We start from the raw sequence: 24864 nt of genomic DNA, 5'->3' as shown, positions 1-24864 counted from the left end.
AGAGAGACTAGAGGGTACAGAGAGAGAGAATGAGTGGGGTTGATAGAGAAATTGGGTGGGGGAGAAAGAGTGGGCGTGGCGGAGAAGTGGGAGATGGCACAGGGCAGGGTGACACTAGGCACACAGATACACAAGGTGGCCACTGAGCCATCAGTTGGCCATCTTGACACACAAGATGGCCGCCGGATCACAATATGGAGAGAAACACAGAGCTGATACAACACTGCCTGGGGCCACCAGAATACCAGCACAATGGACTCACAACCCAGGTGATTAGTTTAAGGCGGGTGGGGGAGAGAATACACATGAGTAATGAACACTGCCCGCCGAAGTGTCTGGGTCCAGCCAACACCTCTTATACAAGTGCTAACAGCATGATACAGACTCAATACCAAATGCTAATAGCCAGGGCTGCAGGAATCCCCCTTCTCAGGAAGAGCAATTAGCGCCCATTACTACAACAATGGATTTCCATGCAGACATTGAAATGGACAATGTCTGCACTGAAACTGACGACTGTGCGGAAATTAACAAAGGCTGTGCTGGAACTGACAAAGACTGTACCGAAACTATCAACGATTCTACAATGATTACCATAAACAAATCATGTTGCAAAGACAATAATCTCATCCCTGACCGATTGTATCATAAGATGTATAAAGGTTTCTTGACGTGTGCTCTGGATCGAGAGAAGTCTCGCAGCTGACACTGTGCTGTTGGTGTCTTTCTCTCCCCTCACCCTGATGGCCACCTTTGTGTGTGGCTGCATCAAGCTGTGCGTGGATCCCCGGTACGCAAACACCAAGTGTCACTACGTATTGAGGTTCTACCTGTCCCCGGTGTTGCGAAAGTTGGGCCTCGCTGCCACGGAACACTCCGAGTAGTTGGACCGTTCCGTATCACCTGTCCTTCGTGGAGAAGTTTGTGAAGAAAAACACCTTTGACCACAAGTCCATCAGGAAGTGGTCAGCACGTAGTGTCCTTGAGACCCTTTGGGAAAAGGAGAGGGCGGATTCTATCGAGCGGTTCCCTGAGCAGACTGTCAAAGCCATTTGGCAGAATGCCTCATCACCAGAACTTCCAACAAGCACCAAGACATGGCTTGGCTGGTGGTGAGAAGGGCTCTGCCTGTGAGATCCTTTATGCATGCCCAGACTCTCAGCCGCACCGCATGCTGCCCTCGAAGCGGCTGCGGGGGGGGGGGACGAGACTGTCACACACCTCCTTCTGGAATGTGCCTATGCAGAAGAAGTCTGGAGAGGAATGCAGTGGTGTTTGTTGAGGTTCGTCCCGAGCAGTGCCATGACGCGGGATTCCGTGCTCTATGGCCTGTTCCCAGGGACACACATCAACTGTGCCTGGAGGATCATCAACTCAGTGAAGGACGCTCTCTGGGCGGTCCGAAACCTGTTGATCTTCCAGCTGAAGGAGTTGACCCTGTCTGAGTGTTGCAGACTGGCACATTCCAAGGTCCAGGAATATGTGTTGAGGGACGCACTGAAGCTTGGGGCAGCTGCCACCAAGGCGCAGTGGGGAAAGACCACCGTGTAACATCTGCCTGCCTAAAGAAGAACAGGGGGCCCACGCAGTCATTTGGGCCCTGCTGATGCCTCAGCTAAAAATGTAATCGTACCGACCTGTAAACAGGAATGATTACTCTGTTTTCGGAATGCAAACAAATGGAATGTTTACATATGTATGGCATGTCCAGTTGTACAGATCACCAAAGTATTTTATGAACAAAGTATATTTTTGAAATAAAAAAAAATTCTGTTCTAAACAGGGCACCCACTCAGTAGGTGGATCTTGATGAAGCCACAGCTAAATAATAAGAGACTGGATGGTTAATAAAGGGAACTGTAAATAGGATTTCTGTAAATTCAATTAATTTAATCTGTTCTTTGTAATGTGAAGACATGCAATGTATATATCTATGAACGACATGACAAATTGTACAAGTACCAAAGATTTATTTCTATGAATAAAGTATATTTTGAAATAAAAAAAAGTGCTTCTCTCCCCAGAGCCCCGGTATTTCCTTGTGCAATAAACTCTGTCATTGAACCCCAATTCTGACTCCGAGCCTGGTGTATTTCAGGGGAGAGAGAATGGGTGGGGTGGCAGATGGTGGGGGGAGCGAGAGAGAGAGAATGGATGGTGGGGGCTGGAAGAATGGACATGGACAGAGGGTGGGATGAGAGAGAATAGATGGGTGTAGAAGGTGGGGAGATGGACTAGACAGGGGCTGAGGAATGAAACGACAGGGGTACAGAGAGTTGCATGAGAGAGAATGGACAGGGTGTTTGTAGTATAGAGGGAGAATGGGCAAGAACCTGGGGATGGAGAGAGAATGGACAAGGGGCGCTGTGGTTGGTGGTGGGAATGGACAGGGGGAGCTGTGGGTGGTGGGAGGAAAGAACGGGGGTGCTGTGAGTGGTGAGGGAGAATGGCTAGGGGGCGCTGGAGTGGCGGGGAAGAAATGGACAGGGAGCGCTGTGTGTGGCGGGGGCGAATGGACAGGGGGCGGTGTGTGTGGCCAAGATCAAAAAGGTTGATGACAGTCAACACTTATCAGATTGTTTCCCGAACAAAAAAACTTGCACTGGAGACTCCCAGAAGAGGGGTGTTGCATCTGTATTCCTTCAATTAGTTTTGAAATATTGTTGTGTATCTGAATTGTTCAGGGATACCTGGTACATAGAGAGATGGCTTTGGTTGTTGGAGGTCAGTCATCTCAGTTCCAGAACGTCTCTGCAGGAATTCATAGGGTAGTGTCTTCTTAGGCTCAACCATCTTCATCAATGACCGTCCTCCATCATAAGGTCAGAGGTGGAGATATTCGCCAATAATTGCACAATGTTCAGCACGATTCACAACTCCTCACAAACTGAAGCAGTTCAGTTTGAAATGCAACAAGATCTTCACAATATCCAATGGGCTCAGGAGTGGCAAGTAACATTTATGCCACGCCAAACAATGACTCATCCCCAAAAGAGAGAATCTGACAACTGCCCCGTGATATTCAACAGTGTTACTGTCACTAAACACCCCACTATCAACATCCTTGGGGTTTACCATTGACCAGAAACTCAACTAGACTAATCACAGACACAATGGCAACAAGAGCAGGCAACAGGTCAGGCATACTGTGACTCCCCAAACCCTGCCCATCTTCTACAAATCACAAGTCTGCAGTGTAATAGACTACTCTCCCACCAGCTTGGATGGGTGCAGCTTCAACAACATTCAAAAAGCTTGATACCATCCAGGAAAAAGTCGCCTGCTTGATTGGCACCATCTCCACATACATCCACTCCCTCTGCCCCACTGTTCAGAAGCAGGAGTGTGTACGATCTACAAGACACAACACTGAAATTCACCAAAGATCCTTAGAAAATGCCTTCCAAACCAACAACCACTTCCTCTAGAACGACCAGGGCAACAGATACTTGGGAACACAACCTCTTGCAAGTACCCCTCCAAGCCACTCACCATCTTGACTTGGAAATATATTGCTGCTCCTTCAGTGTTTCTGGGTCTAAATCCTGGAATACCCTCCGTAAGGACATGATGGGTCACCGGACAGCGTGTGGACCACAGCAGTTGAAGAAGGCACCATCACCTTCTCAAGGGGAACTAAATGCTGGCCAGCCAGCAATGCTCATGTACCACGAGTAACTTTTAATAAATGATTGAAACGGAGGATTGGAAACTGCAAACTAAAAAAAACAACCTTCAGGTGGAGCAGACGTCGGGCTTTGATTCGGTCCTTATTTGAGGACAGATAAAGAGTGTTATACTGACACTGAACTGGAAATAGAGAGTTAAACACCTGTAGTGTTTCACTCAGTGTATCAATCGAAAATCGATTAAAGATTAGGTCTTGACGTGTTCATCATTAACACATAAAAAAGGACGGTTAAGACAGCATATGGGACTCTTGATTTCACGTCTTTAATGGCTGTTGTAGGACCCACAATCCCATGCGATCCAGAAACCGCTCTTTGGGCCGTGAGCAGTGTTCATGGTGCGCATGTGTGAGCTCGGAATGGGGCCCCGCCCCTCGTCGTTCGGATGGACGGGGAGACCAATCTTTGGGAAACCCGAAAGGACCGGAAGGGGCCTGGTCCTCCTGCCAATCAGAGTCCCCCCCCCCCCCCGCCATTGTCTGAATGCGGAAGTTCGACCATGAGCTTCTGAAGTTGCTGTTGCTCCTCTCTCTCTGAATGAAGATTGAGCTTCAGTCCAGACTGTAACTTCCTTCCTCTGTTTAACATCTGGGAGTACCGCACTCTCTTTTCTCGCCCTCTTTCCCATTTCTTTTCTCATCCTTGGGTTCAGCTGTTGGTTTGTAGGAGCTGCGGGTAAAAGAAAGTCAATCAAGGTGAAGGGACAGACTCTGGAAAAGGTTGGTCTAGATCTGTGTCTATTAATGTTTAACAGGCTTTGTTTCGTGAGCTTGATACATTCACTTGTCTGGCAAAAAAGGATGGCGTCTTGATCCATGTTGGGGATGGAAGTGGATTATGCTGTGGGTGACTTACTCGTAGTAGACCAATAAGTATTAGATAAGTAATCATGACACACAAACCTTGGGTTATTGACTGTCTATTTGGGAGCTCACAAGTCACTCTGACGAGTAACAGAGAGTTGTATGATTATATAGGTTACAATCATTTAACAATTAACAAACTGTTAATTGCAGGAATTTGAGGAACCTAAGTCACTTTGCCCAGCGACACAGTGTCTGGATAGTGTTGGTTAGTAGCTGATAAGTATACAATAGGTCCTTGCAAAGAGAAGGATATTCCCACGCAAGGAAATAATTTGGTTATCAGGTAGCAGTACAACTGCAAGGCTTAGTGTCTCTGTTAAGTCAGGGAATTAAAGGTAGTTGGGACAATGCAGGGAAGAGGAGCTTAGACAATGGATGCATCAGCCCTGATCTTAATGTAGGCTGGAAGGGCCAAATGGCCTACTCCTGCTTCTATTACTATGAAACTATAACCCTGCATTTCCCATGGTTAACCCACTTAACCTGCATATCCCTGGGCACTGTGGGCAATTTAGCATGGCCAATCCAAATCAAGACCGGTGAGTAATGTCGTGATGTGGAGCCAGAGGGTGGGTAGGCCACCCTGATGCCAGTCGCCCTGAGAGCTAGACGGTGGGTAGGCTGTTCTGAGCACTGTCATCCTGATAAGGGGTAATCAGGATGGGCTATCCTAGAGGTGGTCGGAAGGTGTCAGAGCAGAGAGCCAGAAAGCACGTAGGGGCGGGCTGAGATCCGGAAGGCTTGTGGGCTACCCTACACGCTGTCGTCCCAGGGAAGGGGACGGGCTGTCCTAGAGGTGGCCGAAAGGTGTGCCAGGATAGCCCACTGCTCGGAGGTGCAACAGGGTGGGTGAGAGCCCAATGGTACGTAGGGGCAGACCGAGAGCCAGAAGGCGGGTAGCCATCCTCAGCGCTGTCACCCCGGGCAGGTACCGGGGCAGGCTGCCCCAGAGGTAGTCAGAAGGTGCTGAGGGTGGTTTGTGAAGCTGGAAGGTGGGTAGGCTGTCCTGACCGCTGTCACCCTGGGCGGGTACCGGGGCGGGCTGTCCTAGAGGTGGTCGAAAGGTGTGTCAGGGCGGACCGAGAACTGGAAGGGGCATGGGGTGGACCGAGAACCGGAAGGTGGGTAGGGGCGGGCTGCCTTAGAGTGGTCGGAAGGTGGGAGGGATGGGGGCTTGCTGGGTCTGTATTGTCTGCACTTTTGTATGTAACAGGATTGTCTAATGTATAACTGTCACTGCTGTTGTCTCTTTATATCTTTGTGAAACTGGGATTTGAGGTTTGTCCTCATGTCCCTGAAAAATGTATGGTAGGGTTTGGGGCCTGGCTTTGCTGCTCCTCTCCCTTGTAAAATTGCTGTCTCTTGTATGCAGCTGTAAATGTAACTGTTTGTTGTAAACTGTTTTTGTAATTTGTTTAATAAAATAATATGTAGTGATGTGGAAAATGAATATCAGAGAACAATAGAAAGGGACAAGGAGAGTAAATATACCAGCAATGAAAACTGGATACTAATGTCACAAAAACTGAAATGATACATGGTGAGTCTGAACGTGTGCCACATTGTAACAAAAGTGAATGAATTAACTGCACTCATTGAAATGAATAATTATGGTCTGAGACTCCTTACAGACACATGGCTTCAGGATGGCAAGGATTGGATCCTGAATATTGAGGGGGGAGTCAGATGGGAAGCTAGGTAAAGGCAGAGGGTTGGCACTGCTCATCAAAGCACTGAGCACACAGTAGTCTGGTGTCAGCTCGGGTTTCACGGCCTGATTTCTCTGTCCTCTGATCTCCCTGTTCCCACTGAGTAAGATGTTGGTCTGTTCTCAGCTTTGCTGGACTTCTGCTGAAGCTTTCACACCTCTTTTACAGCTTCCAGAACAAGAAAACATTCAGAGCTGAAAATGTGTTGCTGGAACAGCGCAGCAGGTCAGGCAGCATCCAGGGAACAGGAGAATCGATGTTTCGGGCATAAGCCCTTCTTCAATAAAACATTCAGTCAATCGAAAGCCAACCCACAATCTCAGCCTGTCACCCATCCAGACACAGAGTGTAGTCACAGCAGGGAATCAAACAAGAAAAATGAAACAAAATCAGAAATAAATAAAGGCTTAATGTTTGTTCATTAGGAAGTAAACCAGAAATAGGGCTCTCCCAGGATTCTGATAGTGCCCTACTTGAGGAATTCTCTCTCCATTCGATGTAACTATTAGTACTGGTGGGACAAAGTAACTCGTGTGCCAAATCATTTAAAGCAAGGTAGTCAGGAGAGGAGACCTTGAGCAATTAACTAGCTTTATTCGTTGCCATTGGGGAATACCTCTTAGTTCAAAATAAAGTCCGACGTATTCCAATAAAATACAGAATGTTACAAGTTTTATGGTAAAGCACAAGCCCCACTCTCCAATAATAATGCAACTGAGGGGCAGTCGTAAGGTTCACATACATTGTCCAGACCTACGTTTCTTAATTTCTACAAAACTGAATGTTATCTTATACCGCAGGTTCAGCTCAGCTCGAATTACTAATAAGGGACAGAGAGAACCAATCCATCATTCTATGAAGCAGCACAGTCTAATGGCCTGAGGAGCAGAGACAGCCTGCAGCTGCAAGGTCAGGCTATCAAAACAGAATTCCTTAGCCAGGGCTCAGACAGCATTATGTTAACAGGCTACATTTTACTGCATTCATTGCTTTGTGACAAAATGGCTTCCATGCAGTTTATTCAATTTTGATCACATTCTCCCACAATCCCTCCTTTTTTATTAAAAAGAGGAGATTGGGGGTGTCAGCAAAAGGGGGAGTATACCCAGAGCCAGGGGTTGGTGCTTGGAGATCGGACTGATAGTCCTCGGGTTCAGTAAGGACGGGGGCAGAAGGCTCCAGGGATTGGGAATCATCATCAGAGGTTTATCAGGAATGGAAAATCTCGGCATCTGGGAGATCGCTGGAGGGGAGGGCCACAACAGTGAACTGAGCCGAGCACAGGATTGTCTGCGGGGTGACTTTGATTTCCAATCGAGCAGTTCCAAAGGCAGGGGGAAAGAAAGCTGCAAGTTGCTCAAACTCCATAAGGGCTCGCTTGGTACGAGTTCAGGATGGATGGGGATATGGGCACATACCTAGCAGCTAGAGTGGTTGACCTTCTGTGCATAAAAAAAAGTATTAAACTGTAATTCCTGTTTACTAGAGGTTATCAGGCCCAATCAAACATAGTTAGTGAAAGAAAGATAAGGAAGAGTGCAGTGAAAGGCAGAATGATCAGGCTGAGCCATTCACGGATGAAGGCTGAAGATGTGTCTCTGACGGGGTCTTCTCGTGTTCCTCCAGGAGGTGGCGCTCGTTTGCATTGTGTTGTGTGTGTCCATGCGGCCTCCCCTTGACCCTGACTGCTGACCGGGTAACCCAGCAGGACTAGGAACGGGCCTTTCCATCTCAGCTCCAATATGCCCCGGTCCTAATGCTGAGGCTTGGCGTACCCGTGAATGTAAACTCTAAAGAGTTTTGGTTAACTGATGCAAATATTTCCCACTTGTCCAACACTAGAGTGTCAGCTGTTTCAGCCATTGGGATGGTTTTGATTCATCTACTAAATACATCTACTCTTATTCGACAATGTTCATAACAATGTACGCGAGGTGATTCTATAAAAGCAAGTTGTAGACAGGGAAAAAGGCCGACCAGGCAAGGAGGTGGTTAACAAACACTCTCTCTGGATCAATGATGCTGGAAGAGCACAGCAGTTCAGGCAGCATCCGAGGAGCAGCAGCAAAATCGACGTTTCGGGCAAAAGCCCTTCATCAGGAATAAAGCTCTCTCTGCCTGCCTGCACCTCTCTCTCTCTCTCTCTGCCTGCCTGCACCTCTCTCTCTCTCTCTGCCTGCCTGCACCTCTCTCTCTCTCTGCCTGTCTGCACCTCTCTCTCATTGCCTGCTTGCGCCCCCTCTCTCTGCCCGCTTAAGCCCCCCTCTGCCTGCGCGCCTCTCTCTCTCTCTCTCTCTCTCTCTGTAACACTCTTCAACTTTCTACATGTCTCAGTTAATAGTTGCCCAATGTGTCCTGTGTGCCAAATTCATTCAAGTCTGGACGTCCTGAAGCGAGCAATTATACTTCAGATTTCTACTCGTCAATTAAAACTAATGTTGGGCACTCAAACAGATGGGGGGCACCTTGAAGCATGCCACGGACCTCAGTGTGGGTCCAGGGCTTATCAAGTAGGGTTTCACCTCTCGTAATCCTGGGGTAAGCAAATTCATTATTACTAACTTTGTAAATACTAGTGCTCTCGGCAACATTACGTCCAGACGCTAGGACCCTGTTGAGTTCTCTCACTAGTATCTTGTGGCTGAGTAGGAGAATTGTATCAATATTTCTAACAGCACTTTTGTCCCTGGCCAGCTTTCCCCTTTATTTTGGACCCAACAAAATCAGCAACCACCCTCTATATTTCATCTCTCAAAGGATATCGGCCGGTGACCTGGCAGGACATGGGTATCTCCTGCCTGACTCACCAACTGTGGGGGATGGAAATAAAGCCCCATGTCAGGAAAGAATTTGTTTATCAGGAAGCAGTACAGCTGCAAGGCCAACCGTCTCCGCTGAGCCTGGGAAACATGAGCTTTAGCAAGCAGGCTCTAAGCTGAGATTCAAAATGGTTTCCAGGCTTTAATATGTGACCAAATGGCTGACCCAAATCTAACAATTCTCCCACATCATCGCAGGGAATAAAATAGGAAAAATGAGATAAAATTAGAAATAAATAGGGGATCGTGCTTAATGGAGAAAGTGAGTCTGCAGATGCTGGAGATCAAAGTTGAAACTTTATTGCTGGAACAGCACAGCAGGTCAGGCAGCATCCAGGGAACAGGAGATTCGACGTTTCGGGCACAGGCCCTTCTTCAGGAATGAATGTTTGTTCATTACGAAGTAAACAAGAAATAGCAGTCTCCCAGGACTCGTATGGTGCCCTACTTGAGAAATTCTGTCCAACAAGTTTAATTGGAAGCAGTAGCTTTCGGAGTGCAGCTCCTTCATCAGGGGATTGTGGAATATAAAATTGTAAGACACAGAATTTATAGCAACAGTTTATAGTGTGATGTAACTGAAACTATATATTGAAAAAGACCCGGATTGTTTGTTAAGTCTCTCATCTTTTCGAATGACCATGATAGTTTCAGTTCTTTCAAATGTAAATCACAAAACCTTTTAAAATAGTTAAATCCTCAAGTGAACTTTACCAATTGGTGTTGCGTCAGTCCAGATAATGTATTGAAGGTGTGAGTTCCCCTGTGTGAGACTGTCTGTGCCACAATGGTTAAACCAATTTACAGAATCTTACATGGATTCTTCCAGTTTTTGAGCAAAGTAAGACATAATTCTGCAAGTACGAATTCACCCAACAAACTTGTGCGTATGTATGTGTGTGTGTGTGTGGGGGGGGGGGGGGGGGGGAGATGTATATTTGCAGATACATTCTATGTGCATATTTTTAAGGAAAAATCTGCAGGCAGTCAATACATGTAATAGTTTGTAAATTCGACTTTGGAAACAGAACCAGTCTGACTCAAGATTAGGATACAGGCAGATTCTGACCTCACACCTTTAATTCATTGTCTGAGCTGAGATGTGAGCTTTTGCTATAAAACCTTGTTATCTCGAGAAGGTGACAACAAGAAATTCTGGGATTTACATTGTAATGAGACCTGCAACCTATTTGAAAAGGTGGAAGACTTAACAATCCAGGTTTGTTCAACATACCATTTCAGTGGCAGGACACTGGAATGTTTTGCTCTAAATTGCATCTTAGGATCTTATCCTCCACAACCACCTGATGAAGAGGCAGCACTCCAAATGTTACTGCTTCCAAAGAAGCCTGTTGGACTACAGCCTGGAGTTGTGTGATTCTAGAATCTGGGTTCTAGTATCTGCAGTCCTTGTTTTTACCGAGTTGATTTTAACCCTACAGTGAATCCTCTCGCAAGGATGCCTGCCTTGAAGAAGTTTTCCTCCTCTCTCTACAAGAATCTCAAGGAATCCCTCTCCCACTGCAACTCCCAGGTCATTTCCTCTGCCCTGAAGCTCTTCAATCATGTCCTGAAACAGACTCGCTACCACAGCCACATTTGCTTCCTCAGTGCCGCCTCCGTAACCAACTCATCCTACACGGACTCCGGACCACCTTTACGCAAGCAGAGTTCGATCTGAACAGGCCATTCCACCCTCCTGTCTGACCTATCACCTTCATTCCCACCCCCATTCACCCATTGTACTCTTTGCTACCTTCCCCCACCCTACTCTCTGACCTATCCCCTCCATCCCCACCCCCATTCACCTATTGTACTCTATGCTACTTTCTCCCCACCCCCACCCTCCTCTCATTTATCTCTCCACCCTGCAGGCTCTATTCCTGATAAAGGGCTTTTGCCCGAAACGTCGATTTTCCTGCTCCTCGGATGCTGCCTGAACTGCTGTGCTTTTCCAGCACCACTCTAATCAAAAGTGGATTGGCCATGTTGGCCATGTTGAATTACCCATAGTGCCCAGGGATGTGCATGTTAGGGTGGATTGGCCATGCTAAATAGTGCTGTGAGAAACAAATCAATTTAATCAATAATTTTCAGTCCGAGTCAAAGAGTTCTGAAGCAGCACATTTATTCGAACATCTTGCAAGATGGGTGGCTGTATGAAGAGAGACATACCCGACAGTAAAATACAGAGCTTTTTATACTTTTCTGAGGGCTCTCTCAACACCCTACACTGAGCAATAAACCTATCATAAGTGTCTATTTCATTCTTTTTTTTTCCCATGGTGTGTGTGTGCAGGTGTGAGACACAGTGAAAGACACAAAGTGCACAAATCTTTATTCAATTTCCACCACCAGGAAGATAGGAAAACACCTGGGTAACCAGTGACAAACACTGCCCTTCACATCAAAGGGCAGTGCTGTGTGATCAAAACAGTGAAGGGGAGGGTAGGGACTAAATCAAAATAGAGTTGGAGGGAGAAATGATGCACTCCACTCCCTGAACAACTCCAGGGTGTTGGTGGACACTGCGTACTCCTTCTCCAAGGACACCCGGACCCTCACGTATCTCTTTCATTCTATCCCTTTATTTGGTAATTACTTGCACCCATTATTCCTTCATTTGGTAATTCCCTGCACCCAAGCCTAAGCCTATCATACTTATTAATTACTTCACCTGCTTTTCTTTAAATCTGCCTTATTTGGCTGTCCTTGTTCGTTCCAGCCTTCCTGTTGATTTGTCCAGTTCCTCTTATCTTATCTAACCTTCTGACTTCTGAGATCATCCTTTAATATCTTGATAGTCCAAAACGCAGACCTACAAACTATGAGCTTATTGCGAAATGCCCCTGCTGCCCTTTTATTTGTGGTCAGCTACAAGTAATTTCCTTGCTTAAAACTATTTCTTAAAAGACCCTTTATATTCTTTAAAATCAACGTACAACTGACAACCTGAAATTTATCTCTATCAATCCCTACCCTCATTCACCCATCGTACTCTTTGCTACCTTCCCCCACCCTCTTCCCTGACCTATCCCCTCCAACCCCTTCCCCATTTACCCATTGTACTCTATGCTATTTTCTCCCACCCCCACCCCACCCCACCCCCTCTCAGTTATCTCACCACCCTGCAGGCAACCTGCCTCTATTCCTGATGAAGGGCTTTTGCGCGAAGCGTCGATTTTCCTGCTCCTCGGATGCTGCCTGAACTGCTGTGCTTTTCCAGTACCACTCTAATCTAAAGTGGATTGGCCATGCTGAAGTACCCATAGTGCCTAGTGATGTGCAGGTTAGGGTGGATTGGCCATGCTGAAATACCCATCGTGCCCAGGAATATGCAGGTTAGGGTGGATTGGCCGTGCTAAATTACCCATGGTGCCTAGGGATGTACAGGTGAGGGTGGATTGGCCATGCTAAATTACCCATAGTCCCCAGGGATGTGCAGGTTAGGGTGGATTGGCTATGCTAAATTACCCATAGTGCCCAAGGATGTGCAGGTTAGGGTGGACTGGCGATGCTAAATTACCCATAGTGCCCAGGGATGTGCAGGTGAGGGTGGATTGGCCATGTTAAATTACCCATAATGCCCAGGGATGTGCAGGTTAGGGTGGATTGGCTATGCTTTATTCCTGATGTTGGGCTTTTGCCCGAAACGTCGATTTTGCTGCTCCTCGGATGCTGCCTGAACTGCTGTGCTCTTCCAGCACCACTAATCCAAAATCTGCTTTCCAGCATCTGCAGTCATTTACCCATGCTAAATTAGGCATAATATGCAGGCAAGGTGCATGACTCAGGGATAAATGAAGAGCAATGGGGCAGGGGAATGGGTGTGGGTGGGTGACCCTTGGGAGGGTCGGTGAGGCCGAGTGGCCTGCTTCCACACTGTGGGGATTCTCTGAAGGGAGGGGTTTTTGGAAAGTGTGTTCTCCCCCCCGTCTGCTGCAGGGGCAGCGCATGCGCAGTGCGGCGTCCCGCTGTTGGTTTCGTCCCGCTCCTCGGTCCTTTATGGACGTCACAACGCGGAAGTGGCCCTGTCAGTTTCAAAGTGAATCTCCCGCCCTCAGGACGACTCTTCATCCTGGGATGGAGACAGAGATGGGAGGAGGGGAAATTGGTCACTTGTAGCAACTGGAGTGAATGCAGGGAGGGAGCAGACTCCGCAAACTCAGGTATGTGTCTTAGTTACCCGGGTGAGGAGGAACTGAAGGATAGAGATTGGGAAGGGGGAGGGCTGGATATCTTTTCTGTTTTGATGTTTAAAATGCACCCGATTCCCACCATTAACAGCCACAGGTACAAGTACAGCACATGCAATATTCCTCATTGCAACTTCAAGCCGGTTTTGCATCCTCTGTTCTTCCACCTTGCTCCAGCACATTCAGCTTCTTTCCCTCATTCCCATTCCCCCCTGTCCTGATGTTCCAAGCTGACCCGCAAAAGATCGGTTTGTCCCTCCATTCTTTCCCGGTGGCGTCCATTACTCTTGTCTATTTCTTGCCTTATCCGGCCTTGTGCGTGAACAAAGTGTTAGCGTATATCCTCTTTCATTGCAAGCTGCTTCCTTGTTTGCGAAAGCAACATTTCCTCCCATTTTTCGCCGACACTGAGCCTTCTGACCTCCTTGATTGTGTGTTTTTTTTTTGTTTTTGCAGAAGCAGGAAACAGATGGTTATAACTGTACGAGCATATCTATCTTAACCCTACACCCCCTCCCCTCACAGCACCTTTATCTGTTTGTCTGTAACATCCACCATTGTTTACAGGCACATTTCATGTATGCACATTTTAGCTAATACAAAAGCAATTATATATTTCCTTTCATTCTTAACTCCACTCTTGGCTGAAACAATTATACCCTGGCGTTAGTTCATTTACCTTGCAGAAGCAATTATGGTTGCAGAAGTAACATTGCTTTACCTATATCCCACAGGGGAGACCCTACAACCTTGTATAAAATAATGTGAGGCATGGCGAGGGGAAATAGACAAGATCTTTGATCTGGGATTGCTCATAGGTTTAGGGTGAGGCTGAGATTTAAAAGAAACCTCAGGGGCAACTCCTATATCCAGAGGGTGGTGTGTGTAAAGAATGAGCTGCCAGAGGAAGTGGTGACTGCTGGTACAATTACAACCTTTAAAAGGTATCTGGATGGGTATATGTTGGGAAACATTTAGAGGGACATGGACCAAGTGCTGGCAAATGGGACTAGATTGATTTAGGATATCTGGTCAGCATGGACTGAAGGGACTGTTTCTGTGCTGTACATCTGTGATTCTGGCTTGCCACAAATGTTTGTCACGTCTGTATGTTCAGTTTCTCCCTGGTGTTGGTGTTAATGCCTTGGTGTCTTATTTTGCTCCCCACATTCTGGAGACATTAACCGTTTCCTATCTGGTTGTTCTGATGATCTGGACTGCTGTCCAGATCTTCAGATTTCTGGGATTGGTCAATAAACACACCTGGAAATGACTCTTTTGTCAATCATACAAGCAATAGTTTATTCTTTGATACAGCCAGGTCAGTAGACTCTGATCAGCCCAGAAGGATTAGATTCCAACAGTGTGGAAACAGGCCCATCGGCCCAACCAGTCCACACCTATCCTCTGAAGAGTAGCTCACCCAGACCCATCTCCCTATAACTAATGCACCTAACATTATGGGCAATTTAGCATGGCCAATTCACCAAACTGTACATCTTTGGATTGTGGGAGGAAACCAGAGCACCTGGAGGAAACCCATGCAGACATGGGGAGAATGTGCAAACTCCACACAGCCAGCCCCCGGAGGCTGGAATCGAACCTGGGACACCTGGTGCTGTGAGGCAGCAGTGCTAACCACTGGGCCACCGATGAGTACTCCTAGAGTGCCAAAAGAATCCGCCAACTTTTACAGAGTTTGTATAGAACTTATGTACATTGTTTAGAGTCAGACATTGGTTGTTACTATGTGATCATGCTCAATCAGATCCCGCGAGGTCCTCATGCATTTTTGACTTAGTCTAGGGCGGCACGGTGGCTCAATGGTTAGCACTGCTGCCTCACAGCCCCAGGGTCCCAGGTTCGATTCCAGCCTTGGGTGACCGTCTGTGTGGAGTTTGCACATTCTCCCCGTGTCTGCGTGGGTTTCCTCCGGGTGCTCCGGTTTCCTCCCAGAGTCCAAAAATGTGCAGGTCAGGTGGATTGGCCATGCTAAATTGCCCATGGTGTTAGGTGCAATAATCAGAGGGAAAATGGTTCTGGGTGGGTTACTCTTTGGAGGGTCAGTGTGGACTGGTTGGGCCGAAGGGCCTGTTTCCAAACTGTAGGGAATATAATCTAATCTATCATAATTTCTTGTAGACAACCTGTTCTTGGAATCGTATTTGTCATGTCTGGCGGTTAGGATTAAACCGTTACTTCTGCGATTGATGATTAGGTTCACATTTGCAGTTTTTTTCACTGGATTTACATCAGTCTGTGGTTTCTTGTTTGTTCTGAGTCGTGAGTATCTGCCTGACTCAGTCCCACCGAGTTAGCCAAGCAGAAGCCATTTTGTCCTACCTCCCATGTTAAAGTGGAGATTTGAGGTGGCCCAGGGAATCCTTTGAGAACTCAGACCTGTAAAGCCTCTCTCTTGGTTTGTCCTGGAGATCATACTCTTTGGAATCCTTACAGTTGGAGCAAGGTTGGCTGAGACTGACCTCTGCATCCTCCTCAGATGTAGGTTTCATCAACTTGTCCACTGGCCAGGACAAGGTACTGTTGTGGGAACAAGGGCTCCGACAGTGACCTTCTGAGGGACATCTTTGCAATCCAGGACAAGGAAATTGGTAGCTTTACCTTAGCTGAAGAAATAATAGTCTGGTTTGGTGTATATTACGGAGAGTTTGTCAAAATAGGTTACTGAAATGTTACAGCAGGGGGTCTGGTCAGGTCGACAGGAGGAAAGGGTTGACGTTTTGCAAGAGGGGTTGCTTGAGCTCTGTTTTAAAAAAAAAATGGGCCAAATGACTCGAGCACTCGCACTGTATGGGAGACAATGGTCCTCAGAATGCTGTTCCCATTGGGCTCTCCCTTAGCTCTATTGTACATGGTCTTGGTGACAGTATCAGATTCTGAAAAGAGAAAAGGCCTTTCAATGCGCAAGGGAAGGGTTCCTTTCCAGGTCCATGTGCAGCATAAGGCCTACTGTACGCCAGCCGGTGTTACACCGGCTGTTTGTATACACAGACCGGAGCTATTGGAAAGTGATATTTCTCTTCACAGGGTTGGCAGTAGGAATTCTGACGAATAGAATGGAATCGGGCACTGGGGATGGGTCAAGTAAGTCACCACCTGATAGAGAGGAGTAACATACTACTGCCTCTGGGGTGAATAGCGTTCTGTGCACCTGTATAAATAAGTTGTTTGTGGATTGAGGAGTTTCTCCTATCAGGCTTCCCTTTTCTCAAGTTGGCCCGACCTGCAAAAAGGGATGGTGTTCCTGAGTTGATCATTTTTATCCTCACTAGGCTTGCGTCTGCAGGTAAAATAAAAAAAAATGGTAACGACATGGTAACTCCCACTGATTTCTACTGTCCAGATGGACCATCTGGTCTTTCTGATGTAAGAGTCCATTGCAATAATCAATCTTCATCACGTTCCACACGTCAAAGGCGTCTGGTCCGGTGCACTGGACGACATCTCCTCAGCATGGGCGGTGGATAATCTCTGATCATTCCTGGTTGCATCCATACTTAGTGGCGTTCCCCATCAGGATGTTGTATGTGATCAGAAAGGTGAGGAGATAAGCGATTCCCCCACATGTCCCTCCTCTTAGTTCAAGTATCTGTAATAAGATTAACATTAGAACAACAGCAAAATTCAAAAACCCAACTGGACAGGGTGCACTCCTTTTGTTGAGATTCCAGGATTCTCTCCTCCTCTTCCCCACTTTTGATTGGTGTGGTCAATCAATTTACAATGGTGCAGTTGGACCCAAGCTGAGCGCCCAGCGACTGTGACCGCCGTAGGGGTGGGAGGTAAAACCTGGAAAGGGCCATCGCAACGAGGTTGGAGACCTTTGCCAGTCCAGTTCTTGATGAGCACCAACAAACCAGGCTCTACCCGTGACAAGGCTGAAAGGGAGGGAACATCGCTGTAGGCCGCACGCTCCTGGGAGTGAAAGGCACGCATAACATTAGTTAGAGCAAGAACACAACCAATCATTGCTTCGGTCATGTGGTGGAAGTGGACTGAGAAGGGAGCCGAATCGTTCCAAGGGGTACGGAGGCGGTGACCAGAGAGACTCTCAGTTGGAGTCAGTCGTATCTTGCCTGCAGATATGGATCGCATCTGGAATAAGGCCACAGGGATTAGCATAACCAGCACAGAAACAGACCCTTCGGTCCAACTCATCCATGCCGACCAGATATTCCAATCCAATCTAATTCCCCCTGGCAGCACCCAGGCCATATCCCTCCAAACCCTTCCTATTCATATACCCAACCAAATGCCTCTTAAACATTGCAATTGTACCCACCTCCACCACTTCCTCTGGCAGTTCATTCCATACATGCACAACCCTCTGCATGAAAAGTTGTCCCTTAGGTCCCTTTCAAATCTTTCCCTTCTCACCTTAAACCTATGCCTTCTAGTTTTCGACTCCCCCACCCTGGGCGGAAAAGACCTAGGCTATTTGCCCTATCTATGCCCCTCATGATTTTATAAACCTCTCTACGGTCACCCCTCAGGCTCTGATGCTCCAGGGGTAAAATAAATGCCCCAGCCCCTCTGTCTGTGTAACTGGTTAAAGCTCCTTCCCATTGTCAGTTCACTGGGACACACACACTTATTCTGTGTAACCAGTTAAAGCTCAGTTCACTGGTAGTTCCTCTTTGAAGCAGGTCGAATGGATTTCTCTTTCCAGATTCAACCCCCCAATGATATTGAGTGACCCTGTCAGATCTTGTTATGGAATTTCTTCCAAGATTTCTGTCTGCAGATCCTCCCCTTCTGATACCTGTTAGCAAGTTGAAATAAATCATCACTGTCTCTACCGAGTAGAAACTCTGATTATATTGTATGTGTCTGTGTATTTAAAGTACTAACCCAGGAACATACAAATGGTATTTTTGATTTAAAATACATAGGAGACATGAGGAAGGAGATGTCAGGACCTGGCAATCTCTAAACCCTAACAGGATGTTCCAAGTGGTAGTGCAAACATTTCAAAATGAAGTGGATGGCCATAGAGCTGTACAGCACAGAAACAGTCCATCTCATCCATGCTGACTAGATATCTGAAATTAATCTATCTTATTTATCAGCACTTGGCCCATATCCCTTTAAACCCCACCTATTCACATACCCATCCAGCTGCCTTCCTCATTCCCCGTTTTACTTGTACTGATACCTTTGGGGATCTCTGAACTTGGACAGTAAGGTCCCTTTTTTCCTCAGCACTCTTGTCGGGGTCTATTATTTATTGCTTACTTCCTTCTCTATTAAGATGAGAGTTGTCCCTCCAGTTTGCTGTTTGATTCGTTGTGGCAATAGAGGAGGCCAAAGATGGTAATGTCAGAAAGGGGGTGGGAAGGGGAATTGAAATGGGTGGTGACTGGGAACGCTGGTCGGCTCTGTGGACCCAGATATGATGCTCAGTGAACCATTCCCCAAGTTTGCGCTCGCTCTCCCCGATATAGAGAAGACCACAACTGGCAAACACATGGCAAATGCAGTACCACAATATGAAGTTATAGCCTTTGCTGTGGGGAAAAAAAAAGTAGAAAGGAAGTGCATTGTTTAAATGGAGATGTAATTGGATGTGGAGAAAGTGAGAACTGCAGATGCTGGAGATCAGGGTCAAAAAGTGTGGTACTGGAAGAGCACGGTAGGTTAGGCAGCATCTGAGGAGCAGGACAGTTGGCTTTTTGGGCACGAGCCCTTCATCAGGAATGATGTGTGGATGGACAAAGGAGCCCCAGCGTCCTCCTACACCAGTCACTGCCAGTTGTCAGACAGGTGCAGCAAGCAATCAGCAAGGCAAGTGGTATATGAGCAAGAGGAATTGAGTTCAGAAGTGGGGATGCCTTCCTGCAGTTAGGGTGTCATTGAATATATTCAAGGCTGAGTTCATCTGATTTTTGAACAACAAAGAAATGAATGTTTGTGGGGGAAGGCAAGAACATGATTTTAAGACCAGTACAGAACAGCTCCAGAGTCATACAGCACAGAAACAGACCTTTAAGTCCAACTAGTCATAGAGATATACAGCATGGAAACAGACCCTTCGGTCCAACTTGTCCATGCCGACCAGATATCCCATCGCAATCTAGTCCCATCTGCCAGCACCTAGCCCATATCCCTCCAAACTCTTCCCATTCATATATACCCATCCAGATGCCTTTTAAATGTTGCAATTGTACCAGTCTCCACCACTTTCTCCTGCAGCTCATTCTATACATTTACTACCCTCTGTGAAAAGGTTGCCCCTCAGATCTCTTTTGTTTCTTTCCCCCCTCACCTTAAACCTATGCCCTCTTGTTCTGGACCTCCCCTTCCCCCCACCGCAGGGAAAAGATTTTGCCTATTTATCCTATCCATGCCCTTCATGATTTTATAAACCTCTATAAGGTCACCCCTTAGCCTCCAACGCTCCAGGGAAAACAGCCCTAGCCTCCCTTTAGCTCAAATCCTCCAACCCTGGCAATATCCTTGTAAATGTTTCTGAGCCCTTTCAAGTTTCACAACATCTTACTGATAGGAAGGAAACCAGAATTGTGCGCAATGTTCCAAATGTGGCCTAACCAATGTCCTGTACTGCGACAACACAACTGCCCAAATCCTATACTCGGAGGATTGGGAAAGTTTTCAAAACTTACAAAAGACAACTGGGAAAGAATGGAGGGAAAAACTGAACCTTTGAAGGTCAGCTTGGAGGCATCAAGGTCTCAGGACAGGGGGGGTAGGGATGACCCCAGCTATGGGCCACGTGTGAGCAAACGGTTCCAGATTGATTTACGATATCTGGTCGGTACAGACGAGTTGGACCGAAGGGTCTGTTTCTGTACTGTATACCTCTATGACTCTGGCTTTCCACTAATGTTTGCCGTGTCAGTATATTCAATTTCTCTCTGGTGTCGGTGTTAAGACGTTGATGTCTCATTTTGCTTCCCCTTCCCAGGGATGTTAACCATTTTGTGTCTGGTTGTTCCTCAAGAAGCTGCGTGGCAGGTTCACCCTGAATTGACACACATTGTATTTGCTTCCCAAAATCAGACCTGCTCACTCTCAGCAGGATCCCAATGTTGTGAAAGATATTAACTTTCAGGTGGTGGTATCAAAATTCAGAGTGATGTCAGTCTTGATGTTTTTGCTTTTTCTGCCCCTGTAAGATCCTGAATCAGCGCCTGCAGGGGAATTAGTTAGAGGGGGAGAGAGAGTGGGATGGTGCTTTCCATTTTGTGGAATAATAAAAGAAAAGAATATTCCACAGAAAGTAGAAATGCTTGTTCAGAATTTCTACCCTGCACTGACAGTGATGGCTTTTGTAATCTCTTTTTACAGCGTATTTGAAGATCTGATGGCGGAAGTTTCTCAATCAACAGATGAAGGGCTTATGCCCAAAACATTGACCCTCCTGCTCCTCGGATGCTGTCTGACATCCCTGTGCTTTTCCAGTGCCACATTTTTCGACTGACTCTCCAGCATTTGCGATCCTCACTTCGCTGTCAATGTCTGACAGTCACTCAGTCCACCAGGACCGCAACGATTTTCGACTGATTTCTCTGAGAGGGATCAAAGCTTTTTGGTTCCTGACTGAGTGAGTATGTTTTCAGCATCACTGGGACTGGACGAGAGACCCCACTGTTGCAGCGCACTGTGCGTGGAGCGTGTAGCAGCTATACGACCTGGAAAGAGGAATTCACGACAGGAAGGGGCTGGAAGTTCGATTGTGTGTGGCTGAAGCTTCATCCATGGAGAAACCTGAGGAATCCCGCCCCGTGGAGAAACCGTGGAAGTGTGGCGACTGTGGGAAAGGCTTCCGTTTCCCGTCTGCCCTGGAGATTCATCGGCGCAGTCACACCGGGGAGAGGCCATTCCCCTGCACCGACTGCGGGAAGGCCTTCAGACATTACTCCCACCTGCTGGCCCACCAGCGGGACCACACAGGGGAAAGGCCCTTCAGCTGCCCAGATTGTGGGAAGGCCTTCATGTTTTTCTCTGCCCTGTTGGCCCACCGGCGGGTCCACACGGGGGAGAGGCCGTTCACCTGCCCTGAGTGCGGGAAGGCCTTCAGCACTTCCTCCACCCTGCTGATCCACCAGCGCATCCACACGAGGGAGAGGCCATTCACCTGCTCTCAGTGCGGGAAGGGCTTCATCTGCTCCTCCCACCTGCGGAGCCACGAGCGGGTCCACACGGGGGAGAGGCCCTTCAGCTGCCCCAAGTGCGGGAAGGCCTTCAACACTTCTTTCACCCTGTTGGCCCACCAGCGGGTCCACACGGGGGAGAGGCCCTTCAGCTGCCCCGAGTGTGGGAAGGCCTTCAGCACATCTTTCACCCTGCTGAGGCACCAGCGGATCCACACCGGGGAGAGGCCGTTCACCTGCTCTCAGTGCGGGAAGGGCTTCGCCCGCTCCTCCCACCTGCGGAAGCACCAGCGAGTTCACGTGCCATCGCAGGGGGATTGAAGGAGTGACGGCCGAGTGCCATTATCGATTGGACTATCAATCCGGTTCCGGGGACTCCCGGGTTTGAATCCCACCACAACAGATGGCAGAGGGAGTGGGTGGTGCGGGGGAGAAAGCCCCCATCTGATTCACTCTCTCCCTTGTTAGGAAAGGGAACCGCCATTGTGGGAGAGTATTCATTCAGTCATTCCATCTGCATCCTTCACTCGGTCTGGCCTACACATGACTCCAGACCCACAGCAGTCTGGTTGACTCTACACTGCCCTCTCCCCACTGGCAAATGAGCAGGGAGAAACTTACCAGGATACAGGGTATGGGTTGAAATTGCTGAGTGAGGCAATACTTCCTCCGGATTACGGCTGTAACAAGGATCCAATTACAACCTGGTGCTGCCCAATAGTAAAGACAGTGGGGTGTGTGTGGGCTTTGATCTTGAGCTGTTTAAAAAGCAGCTACTTTGTCTATGCCTTTTTGCAGGGGGGAATCTGAAGATGTAACTAAGTTGAGTCACAATAAAGGTTACCTGAACTTACCGCCGGGCTCAGACTCTCATTGAAAGCTTTGAGCTGGAAGACGTTTTTAGTTTAAAGCTGCTCCTTCGTTTCAGCCTCCTGCACTGAGTTTCCAATGTCATGTATCAGATGGAGCAGTGAATGAGAAGCGAGTATCGTGAGAAATTGTAAATCTTTCAGGTACTGCGTTGTTTCATCAGCATTGTAAAGTTTACTGACAGCACCAGGAGGTGTGGGCTGTGTTCACTAGAAATGATGTGGAGGTGTCGGTATTAGTCTGGGTTGATAAAAAGAAATCACCCAATACCAGGTTGTTGTCCAACAGGTTTATTTGGAAGCACTAGCTTTCTGAGTGCTGCTCCTTCATCGGGTAGCTGTGGAGCCGCATTGTAAGACACAGAATGTATATCAAAAGATCAGTATCATGCAACTGATGGAATATATTGAACAAGCCTAGATTGCTGTCAAGTCTTTCATCTCTTCGAATGGGTGCAGGTTTTGGTTCATTAATGTGTAACTGCCAGTACATCTTTTAAGTCACATTCTTGAGATGACTTTAGGTTTTATAAATAAGATGACATCTCAGCTCAGACAATGCATTTAAAGATGTGAGAATTGAGTCTGAAAATGTGTTGCTGGAAAAGCACAGCAGGTCAGGCAGCATCCAAGGAGCAGGAGAATCGACGTTTCGGGCATGAGCCCTTCTTCAGGAAAGGGCTGAAGAAGGGCTCATGCCCGAAACGTCGATCCTACTGCTACTTGGATGCTGCTTGACCTGCTGCGCTTTTCCAGCAACACCTTTTCAGCTCTGATCTCCAGCATCTTCAGTCCTCACTTTCTTCCTGAGAATTGAGTCTGACAGTATTCCAATCTTGAGTCAGACTGGTTCTATTTCCAAATTCATAAAATATTACATGGATTGACTGCCTGGAAATTGTGTGCTTTTTGACCAAAATTGAATACATCTGCAAATATAATTCTGCCAATACAAATTCACCCCATAGAATTGTGTGTGGGTGCATGTGAGTTTGTGCGTGAGAGTGTGTACATGCTTGGTAAAGTGAGTGTGATGGGTCATATTATAGAACAGACAGACATGGGGGAGTGGTGTTCAGGTACATAGTTCGTTAGAAGTTGCATCACTGATTGACAGGGCAGTTAAGAAGGCATTTAGCAGCATAGCATTCATTGTTCACACCATTGAGTACAGGGGTTAGGACATCATGTTGAGGTTGTATAGGATGTTGGTGAGGCCACTTTCAGAGTACTGTGTACAGTTCTGATGGCCCTGTAATCAGAAGTATTCTTATCACAGAGGGTTCGGTAAAGATTTACCAGGAAGTTGCCAGGACTGGAGGGTTTGAGTTATAAGGAGAGGCTGGGACTTTATTCACTGGAGGAGAGGAGGTGAGGGGGTGACATCATTGAGATTGATAAAATGAGGAGTGGAGGTAAGCTGAATAGCAAAGGGCTCTTGCTTAGCATCGGGGAGCTCAAAACTTGGGGGCATATTACTTAAGGTGAGGAGAGAGATTTAAAAGGAAGCGGAGGGGCAACATTTTGAAAGAGGGTGGCTTTGTATGTGGAATGAACTTACTGATGATGTGGTAGTTGCTGGTACATTTACAACGTTTAAACAGCATTTGGATGGGTACATGAATGGAAAGGTTTAGAGGGATATGGGCCAAATGCAGGCAAGTGGGACTGGTTTAGTTTGGAATCCTGGTCGGCATGGACCAATTGGACCGAAGGGTCTGTTTCTGTGCTGCATACCTTTACTGAAACCAGTAGAATTCTGAAAGGGGCTTGACAGGATAGATGTAGATAAAATGGACACTTTATGGGGAGGGTCATACAATCCCAACAATGTGGAAGCAGACCATTCAGCCCATCTATTCCTCTCTGGCCCTCTGAACAGTATCCCAGCCATATCCAACCCCTTACTCCATATTTCCATGGCCAAGCCACCCTAACCTGTACATCTCTGGTCACTATGGGTAACTTCACACAGCCAATTCTCCCTAACCTACACCCGAATCTATAAATTACCTTCTCAAGAATGTAATTTAAATGCAGAGCTTTTCTAAGAAAAATGTCAGTCTGACTCAACATTGGGACACAGACAGAATTCACACCTATTGTCTCTACTTATAAATAGGGCAACGTCTCTTCGAAATGTAGATTCATTTAGATATAACTGCGTGACTTTACATATGAAGATATCCCTTTGAATGTGCCACATCCCTTTGAAATGTAATCTTGTCCATTTAAACCTCTTTATTTGCAAAAGTCGCCCGTTAAAATGTCCATGTCCCTTTAAAATGCAGATTGCCCCGTTTAGATATGACGCCGTTCCGTTAGATGTCGGAATCTCTGTTTAAATTGAGCCGTGAGCTTTCCCAATGTAGACAGGGCTCCTGGAAACGTGGCAGTGTCCCCTCTGCAGCTGCAGAGCGAGACAGGAGAGTTTGTTTTTGTGAATGAGCAGTTGTAGCGCGAGGTGCCTGTTGCTTGGTGACGGTAAGGCTCCCCCGGCCCCGCCCATCCCCCGTGCAGACGTCACGCGGGGCGAAGGCGGTTGGGAGGAGAAGTCGCTCGAGCGGGGAAGCGGCGGGAG

General features: G+C 47.2%; 1 protein-coding gene across 3 annotated transcripts in view; it reads left to right on the top strand.

The window, feature by feature from the left end:
- The window catches only part of LOC148144448 (uncharacterized), a 677410-nt gene extending 655142 nt beyond the window's left edge, over window positions 1-22268 (top strand). The window contains exons 1-2 of one of the 3 annotated variants that reach the window (XM_087974759.1): window positions 4240-4408; window positions 20609-22268. In XM_087974759.1, coding sequence (XP_087830885.1) covers window positions 21019-21735 — 717 coding nt within the window. In that variant the 5' untranslated portion in view covers window positions 4240-4408; window positions 20609-21018 and the 3' untranslated portion in view covers window positions 21736-22268. Of the gene's footprint in view, window positions 1-4239; window positions 4409-13139; window positions 13253-20608 lie in introns of those variants that run through there. The other 2 variants (XM_087974758.1, XM_087974757.1) reach the window with 2 other exon arrangements.
- Window positions 22269-24864: the final 2596 nt, after the last annotated feature.

Source organism: Chiloscyllium plagiosum, unplaced genomic scaffold (genome assembly GCF_037043375.1).
Source record: "Chiloscyllium plagiosum isolate Xiang-an unplaced genomic scaffold, Cpla_swu_hap1 HiC_scaffold_27, whole genome shotgun sequence".
Taxonomy (NCBI): domain Eukaryota; kingdom Metazoa; phylum Chordata; class Chondrichthyes; order Orectolobiformes; family Hemiscylliidae; genus Chiloscyllium; species Chiloscyllium plagiosum.
This window is presented reverse-complemented; position numbering and strand designations above follow the sequence as displayed.